At 44.2% G+C, this 9,347-nt stretch overlaps 1 protein-coding gene across 1 annotated transcript in view; it reads right to left on the bottom strand.

Annotated features, from left to right (window-relative positions):
• Positions 1 to 3,789: 3,789 nt before the first annotated feature.
• tmtc3 (transmembrane O-mannosyltransferase targeting cadherins 3) overlaps positions 3,790 to 9,347 on the bottom strand; it is a 32,468-nt gene continuing 26,910 nt past the window's right edge. The window contains exon 14 of the mRNA XM_083973970.1: positions 3,790 to 7,053. Within this exon, the coding sequence (XP_083830096.1) occupies positions 6,137 to 7,053 (917 nt within the window). The 3' untranslated portion in view covers positions 3,790 to 6,136. The remainder of the gene's footprint in view (positions 7,054 to 9,347) is intronic.

The following is a 9,347-nucleotide window of genomic DNA, read 5'->3' as shown; positions in this document are numbered from 1 at the left end:
CAAAAACCATGCATAAGGAGCCTGAGATGTGCAGTTGTCTGCTGGAGTTCACACGATTAAGACAGTGTCGTTTAGTTTCTGCTTGGTTTTAGTGGCTGAACATTGATATTTTGTGATATGCAAGCTTCAAATGAAACATAAAGTCTACTTATCTATTGTTTAAAAAGTGATTTACTGATTTGCCACTGATTTAGAGACACGTCACCGTTGCATAGTTTATCTACCGACAAAGACTAGTGTGTTTTTCAACTTTTATTTATGTATTTATTTAACCATTTTTTACCCAAGTGCAGCCTGAACCAAAGAGCAAAGGCTCTTTGAGGGGGGAGCGGGGGAATAGTTGGGGTGCAAAAAGGCCAAAAGGGCAGCAGGTCAGTCAGTCTCAGATGTCCAATCTGTCTGCCCGAGTCAAATTTACACTCAGGGGTCACATGATGGCTCATGTTGCACGGACACAACTGCAAACACACACTCACTCACACAACACGTTTTAGCTGCTTAATTAGCAAAGAAGGTCGTCTTCACCTGATGAGCTAAAACTTGTGCAACACCTCTTACCTGTGATCGCTGAGCTGCACTGTGTGTGTCCGCTGCATCATGGAGGTGAGTAAAACCCTCTTCTTCAGGAGACACGTGAAAGCTGTTTGGGATTTGCAAAACAGCAGCAGGACACTCATCATGTGAGATACGGGGTCAAACTGTTTCTGGCGCCAAGTCTGGAGGAAAACCAGCGATGATACCGTCCGTCCAACAGGAAACCCATCGGTGATGACGAGAGCATCAGGCAGGGATGTTGAAGGAGACCTCAGACTGGTGCTGAAGCTTCAACCTGCTGACACCGCGATGAACCCGCTGACCTGAACCCATCTAAGCACCTCTGGAGAGACATGGAAACATCTGTCCACCAGCCCCCATCCCACCTGACAGAGGATGAAGGGATCTGCAGAAAATCCCCAAATCCAGGTGTGCAGAGTTCGTGGCATCACAGAGGAAGAGTTGGGATCTAATCTGACTATGCGTGTCAATCTAATATTTCACTTCCTCTTTCACAAGCGGCACTATGCAGGATTTTTAACTTATATTTGTACCTGAATTAAACAGCTTCGGGGTAATTGTGATGGTTATATAAATGACTTGTAACTTGTTACAGGGAGAATGGAGACTCTCTGCCTTCCATCTTGTGTCTCTTGGCTGAAAACCAACCTTGTAAATCAGGGCTGCCGACCTGGCGGCCCAGCTCCCGTCTCTGTGGCACCGCGACACACCCGAATGACAGATAAGAGTACACAAATATACTCATCATAACTCCGTGATATGATGTATAACATTATCCATCTCTCCATGGGTTGCTTTCTAGACGGTTTTGTTAAAAAACAAATGCACATGGCCAGGATGAAGGTTAGCAAAACAGCGGAAAAGCGACCGCACTTGCATAGTTCCCCTTTGATAACAATGCAAATATTTATTCAAATAAGAATTGATGCTTTAAATATTAAAAAAATAGTTCCCCTTTAAATAATTATGCAAAAATACACTATGGGATGACACGACTTTGACTGGAACGATTTCAGCACAAGGCTGCGACATAACAAAACGATAAAGAGAAAAGGGATCTGAATACTTTCTGAATGCACTTCACTATCCTCTGGCACGAAGGCCCTGGATAATAACCGTGGAGCAAGCATGTGTGACAGCAAACGCCCCGGAGCAGTATACAGGCACAAAAAAAAAAAAAAAAACGGCTGATCGCACTGCATGAAAGGCAACATTGTGAGTGACAGCTCCACAGTTACATTCTGCTCCGGTCCTGCTGACAGATTAGTCTCTGGCTCAGTTCAACGTGTTGACAAGCTCTCACTACAATTTCCTGCGATGCGTCATTTCTACACTGTTTAAAAGTAATTAAAAGAGGCTTTAGGCTCTTGGCGTTCCTGATGGACATTAATACCCTGATGCTTTATTCCTATTGGCTTCTCCCGTCATTTTTCCCATTTGTCCCAACACTGTCACCGACCACTAATCCATAGGAAACAGATGAGCGACAAGGAGGTTAGGTGTAACTCGATACTCTTGTGTTTATACAACGTACAACTGCAGTTATTTCCCCAAGGAAGATACCTGGCAAATTTGTGTGTTTGATCTCTGTGATGTGTGTTTGTAAATAAATACAGAAGAGTAGCTTACATTATTAAAGTTACAATCAATGTTTTGTGAATTAAACAGGGTGATGGAAAGATGGATTATTGAAACACATACTACTGCTAATATTTTTTACAGTGTAACTTAACTCAACCCTTCAGAAATACTTAACTCCAATGTTTCTACTATGAAGCAGGAAGAGGTTAGAGAGATAACTTCAGGTTTAATCCTGGGTTAATCCTTATATGCTGAACTTTTAACCTGCTCTGGAGCGACTGATAATTATAGGCTTCACATATTATGTATGAAGCTGGATTAAAAAACAACAACAACAGGAATTAACTAAACTGAGTTTTGTAGTAGTAGTAAATTCAGTTTATCATTCTGTGTTTTGTGAATTTAACGGATTCTTGAAACACATACCGCTGCTTATTTGTTTACACTGCAACCTTTCATAGTTGAAAGTTTAACAAATTAAATTCTTCTCTTCATCACTCATATTCAACCCTCATGAAATACAAAACTTGAATGTTTCTATTAGGAAGCAGGAAGAGGTTAGAGAGATAACTTCAGGTTTAATCCTGGATTCACTTCTACCAGTCGCAGATAAATTACCATGCTGTTTACTTATGCTATACATTTCCTGCTGATTAACAAAGTCAAGCTTTGTAGTACTGGTTAGTTTAGTTCATCATTGTGTGTTTTGTGGATTTTAAACTTTTAACCTGGTCCAGAGCGGCTTTACTTACCACGATTACAGTGGGGAAAATAAGTGTTTAATCCCTTGCTGATTTTTGCTCTTATTAAATGTATAACCTTCATATGATCATATTATATTTCCTTGTTGATATTTCTATTCTTAAGATAAATTTACCATAAACACGATAGACTGTCCCGTTTCTTTGTGAGGGAGCAAACTCACAAAATTAGCAGGCGATCAAATACTTATTTTCCCCAATGTATAATAATAAGCTTCATGTATTTTGCATGAAGCTGGATTGGAAAAACCAGGATTAAAAAGGACTACGTGTCATTCATCCACATTAATATGAGACTCTTTTAAAACCAAAAGCAAACTCCTCGGGGTCTCTTTAAATGAGCCGAGCTTTGTGATACAGGCTAACCAGAGCAGTCAGTGTTAGGTTTAGTCCAGGATATGTTCGACTTGTTTAGTCACGTGGCTAACACACTGTTACTGATACAAAACCTGGGGGACTTTTTTTTCTTCCTTTTTTAAGTATGCTGCATCAGTGCAGGAATTCAAACCAAGTCAAGCTGTCGTTGCATTAGATTTGGTGTATTTGCAAATAACATTACATTGAAAATCCAACCAGTCTAACAGAGAGGCTATCAGCAGCATACTTTGGGTACATTGGATTTCAATGTGGAACTCAATTTGGGAAAGCAGAAATTGGATTGGCACCGGGCGGCGGCAGCATCCTGCGACGAAGGATGGCATGATGCGCCATGTGGCATTAAAACGAGCTGAAACGATGCTTGTGTTGTGTTTCATCAACGTTCGTCTGTAGCAGCAGCAGCAGCAGCAGCAGCAGCAGGCGTCTGGACACAATACAAACCAAAAGCGATGAGTTGTGTTCTCACTTTATTTAATAACCTAAAACCCCCACCACCACCACCACCAAAGGGCTATTGCATAAAAAAAAAAAATCTTAAATCGTACAAAAATCAGTCACTCAGCAAAACGAGGTGAAAGAGAATAACGTTGCAAACATAATTCAATGCTGTACCTCTTTTTTTTCCCAGTGGGGCAGATGATTGAATATTTCATACATGTTTTTTTTTTTGTTGTTGTTTTTTTACACCGACATGTTTCAAAAGTGACAGTACACATTGAAAATTAGTAAGAGACAAAAATAATGCACCATGAACTTAAAGCATACTGTCATTGGTAAACAAAAAAAACAAAAACAAAACAACATCTACAGCATTTGCAGTGCATATAAAAAAAATATAATAAATAACACTGGATACACGCACAGTGTAAATATATGTACATAGAGTTATCAGGGCTGAACCAGGTCAATGCATAGCAAAAGGCTAATTAGTACCACCACAGTGCTCCCAACTTACAGTAAACAGGCTTCTCACCTTAATTCCCCTTTGAAGGATTGCACTGAGCCGGGGTCGACACACTGAGACAAATTATTGCACTGTGAAAGCAAAAAAAAAACAATAAAACAGGAGCATCATGGGAGCTGCTGTGGAGACAATGATGGCATCGGGCTGAAAAACAAAAGAAAAGATAAAGAGAAACGCTTCCACTTTAAGATTTTGCTTTTTAATAATGAGCGTGATAAATTGGACGCTGCTGACCTGCCTCACAACCACCACCACGACAACGATGATGATCCCAGGTCCCGATTGCAGCGGAGGGGGGTTCACGCTGTTTGTGAATGATCATCAGTGATTGGCCTATTTTCTTCAAGTGCGAAGAATATTGTTGAAATCATCAGACCTTTTCTGAAAGCAACCATTCAGGCGCTTCCAGTTTTTTTTTTAATACATAGTGGCGTCGTGGTATTAAAAAAAAAGAGAAAAAAAAAGAGGAAAGCCCGAGAGCAGGATAGATTTGTGCCATCTCTTGATTTTCTTTTCAAGTTCTAAATTTGTGTACTTCGCCCCGTGGCAGGGTTTTTTAAAACAGTGGTAGTAATTTTTTTTTTTCTAATCCGGCTACTATGAAAACTCGAAAATGCGGAACATCCTTATGATATTTTAGTGCCAGTAAAACTAAAACGTCGAGCGGGGCAGAATGAAGGAGAAGGTCTGTTTTCTGCAAATGTGCTGTGAAAATTCCCCCTATGAAGTGGAAGGAACTTTGGAAAATGAAGAACACATGATGGAGCCTGATGCTGAGGATGAAAGTGCGTCATTGTTGACTTGTCACATTAAAAAAAACAGAAAAAAAAAAAAAAAAAAAAACGGGTGTTGCCCAGGTCAAAGCTGTGTCTATGTGACAGTTTACCAGGAAAAGAAGAAGAAAAATAAAAACTGGACATTAATGAGGCCGTAGTGTGTAGAGCATGGCAGACAGGCGTGGGTAATGTGAGCGAAGGAATGAGATAACAGTCTTTTCAAAAAATGGGATCACAATGAGATTTTTTGAAGCAGTGGGGGCGGCTGATGATGATGATGATGATGATGATGTAGTGGCGGGAAGTGCCGGGGCGAGATCAATAAAGATTAGCAGACATTGTTGCAAGCAGAACATAAGCAGCAGCAGCAGCAGCAGCAGCAGCAGCACTACAGTGGTGTTGATGTTGTGAGTAAGGAAGGTTATTTTTCTCCGTGTGGTTATTTTAGAGGCACAGACTCTGCAGATATCATCCTGCCTGCGGGGGTGGGAGGGGGAGAGGGAGGGGGAGGGAGGGAAATCTCGGGGACCGCATCATTTCCTTTAATTGTCCATGGTACAATCATTCTGTTTTTAAAAACAATAACACACAGCGAGTGAGTCACATCTTTAGTGATAAAAAAAAAAAATCCAGTGATAAACAATGACTACACTTGGGAGAGACAAAAAAAAAAAAAAACTAAACAAAAACAAATATTTATAACTACGATATGTGAAATCACGTTCCGATGGGTGTAGCAAGCAAGCACGCACACATACACACACGCACGCACGCTCAAGCACACACACACACACACACACACACACACACACAGGCGCGCGGGCATCTACGTCCGGCCTTAAGCTTTAAATAGATTATCCCAAATTGGCTTTGTGCTTATTGTTATGAGTTTCATGTGCAGAGCAACATTTTCCCTTCTTTATAGGATTAGTGTTGGGGCAGGACCGTGCCGAGTCGTCTGCAAACACGTGATTAAATCAGAAAAAAAAAAAAAGAAGAAGAATAAAATGGCAATTGATTAAGAATACATATTTCTAAGAGGGGGAGAAGAATGCAGTCTTATGCTGGGAGCGGTAAAGAGCTCTATAAAAGTAGTCCACCGGATATAAATCACATCAATGTCAATCGCCACTTAATATGCGCTCGATCTCCTCGAGTCTCTTCAAGGCAGCTGCTCGTTTTTTCTCTATATCTTTAATCTCTTCAGTGGACTTACCCTTAGTCCGCTTGTCAGACTGGCCACTGTCCAAAGGCTCTGATTGGTCCGCGGCCACACCTTCGAGGCTCTCTGCAGAGGATTTCCGCACATTCTTCTCATCCCCAGCTCCGTTTCCAACAGCATCAGCGGAGACAGCGCCCCTCCCATCCTCCTCGCCGGGGGCAACCACCTCCTCCTCCTCCTCCTCCTCCTCCTTCACCTCCTCTTCCTGCTCCTCGGCTGGCTGAGGCTTTTCTTCTTCTTCCGCGGTGGCTCCCCCTGCTGCGGTGAGAGGCTGCCCCGCCGCGCTCATGGCGGCCATCTTGCTGCGCACGATGCTCAGGTGTCGCCGCACGTACTCCTCGTTGGGCGCCAGGGCCAGCGTCTCCTCCAGGCAGCGCTCGGCCCGCGGCAGGTCGCGCTCCTCGAAGTAGACCACGCACAGGTTGTGCTTGCCCTGCACGTTGGTGGGGTCCATGCGCAGGATCCGCTCGAAGCAGGTCTTGGCGCCGCGCGTGTCCTTCTTGTGGTTCATGAGGATGTCGCCCTTCAGGATCAGGCCCTTGATGTGCTCCGGGTGGTGGCGCAGCAGCTCGTCCAGCGCGGGCAGCGCCTCCACCTCGCGCTTCGACTGCGAGTAGAGCAGCGCCAGGTTGAACAGGGCGCTGCGGAAGCCCGCCTGCAGGCCGATGGCCTTGCGCATCCACCGCTCTGCCGCCGCGTTCTCGTTGGCGTCCATGGCCAGCATGCCCAGGTTGAAGTAGCCGTTGGCGTCGTCGGGCTCCTCCTCCACGTAGAGGAGGAAGCGGCGGTTCGCCTCGGGCCAGAACTTTGGTTCACCTGCAAATAACAGCACAGACACAGAGGAGAGTCAGATATCTATCTATCTATCTATCTATCCATCCATCCATCCATCCATCCATCCATCCATCCATCCATCCATCCATCCATCCATCCATCCATCCATCCATCCATCCATCCATCACATTATATACAGTGCTGTGAGTATTTGCCCCCTTCCTGATTTCTATACAGTATTTGTCACACTTCAATGTTTACGATCATCAACCAAATTTGGATTTTAGACAAAGATAACCCAAGTAAATATTAAATGCAGTTTTTTAATGATGATTTCATTTTTTAAGGGAAAAAAGCTATCCAAACCTACGTACCTGGCCCTATGTGAAAAAGTAATTGCTCCCCTTGTTAAAGGGACAACGAGGAGTTTCTATTTGGTTATAAAAAAGTCTCACATTAATGTGGGTGAATCTACGCTACTCACACTTGTTAATGGCTCCATTTTCGATCAATATATCGTTTTGTCTCTATCATTATTTTAATTAATGGTGGAAATGCTGGGCGAGCTGACCAGCGTTTCCTTCAGGGATGCAAACGGGTCAGGACCAAAAAAGAGAGGAATTGTCTGGCGGGGGGGGGGGGGCCTCACCATTAACAATATCACAGAAAAGTCAATTTCCAGTAGTTCAACCCCAACCAAGTATTGAGTGCATATAGATGGACAGTTTTCAGAAGGCCAACATTTCTAGATTAAAAATGCTTTAAAAAAATAAAAACCATTGCAATATTTCAATTTTGGAGATACTGATTTTTAGGTCTTCACTGAATGTTAGTCATAATTATTACTATTAAAATAAACTGAAGAAATAAAGACATGGGATTTAACATCCCATTCAGTGTGTAATGGACATATAGGCCTATATAATGTGTTAGTTTCACTTTAATTGAACACATTCTACATCGCGGAGGCGACGTCTCTCCTTCACCGTAGAAACGGGGCAGAGCTCCGTGGGAGACACCTGCCTGACACAGCAACGGACATGCACGGGGGGAAACGGCGGCGCCGTCGCACCGAATGCACGCGGATACGCGCCGCTTTGGGTAACGAGCGCGCACGTCGCGTCTACATTGGAGGTGAATAGGAAGGATGTTACCAGTGTAATCAGAGACCATGAATGAGTTGTCGCACACACTGAGGTGAGCAGCAGCAGAGCGGCCGCACCGTGACCGCGGTCCGCTCCAGCTGCCTGGTGTCTCCATTACGCACCACGCGTCTTTTCAGTCACTTGTCCAAGTTCTCTTTTGGCCCCTGGATCATGATTTTTTGGGGCGCATTCTTGGTTAAAAAAAATCCTCTAAAAAAAAAGACAGTTGGGATGCATAATGTGTCTCATAACAGTATACTGTGCGTCACGTTATCGTCCCCCCCCTCTGTACTGAGCTGGCCGGTACTGGGTATAGCGTCCTGCTGATCACCGCGCTGAGGCACCGGCCGGTCTGAGCTGCGTTCATGTGCCGACTTTAAAACTCTCCAGAATGAATGGATCAGAAGCGACGGCGGCGTTTGGCCTCAGTGTCTCGGACTTCCAGAGCAGCTACAGCGCAGCGTTGTGACCTCAACCATGGTTGGTGAGAGCAGAAATGTTGTTGTAGGCCTGTGCATATTCTCATTTGTCCAGGTCATAGTATTTCAAAGGAGGTTAAATCGAAAGCAACTGGACTTATACTGAGTCTCCACACCAGTTAGTTGGTCCAGTCCCAGCCTGGTCAGATGCTACATGAACTGATGAAGCCTCATGGATGAGAGGTGAAACGTCTTCCTAGACAAATAACTAAGTCCAGTTGAACCTCCTTTGAAAAAAAAAAAAAAGTTGTTGGCGGGCTCGTGAATTTTTTTTGAAACGAGTGAAAACGAGCGATAAATCGCATTTCTCGCGTATCTCGCGTTTGGTTGCGCGTAAAAGCTCGCGCGAAAAAAAAGCGTTCCTCGTGTTTGTGTGGGAAGCCCCTGTGGGTCTTCCCACAGGGGCTGTGGGGCAGGGGCAGGGGCCCCTGTGGGTCTTCCCACCAAACACGATGAAATAGACGAAGACGCGAGGGTCCCGTCGCCATAAAAGAATCGCGTGTATTGCGTCGCAAAAAAAAAAAAGTCGCGTATACCGCGTCTCGCGCCTAATCGCGTCTTTGCGTCACGGCCTTTTACACCGCGGACGTAACGAATAAACGGTGACGGTGTGAACGAACAACATAGAACAGGACCAGACGTGCGTTGTTTCCTCTTTTCACCTACAGCTCCACTCTCTCTTACTTACACTAACTACTGTTATTGTTGAGGC

The sequence above is a fragment of the Trachurus trachurus genome (assembly GCF_905171665.1).
Source record: "Trachurus trachurus genome assembly, chromosome: 6".
Classification (NCBI taxonomy): domain Eukaryota; kingdom Metazoa; phylum Chordata; class Actinopteri; order Carangiformes; family Carangidae; genus Trachurus; species Trachurus trachurus.
The sequence above is the reverse complement of the archived record's forward strand: the minus strand, read 5'-3'. Positions and strand labels throughout refer to the sequence as shown.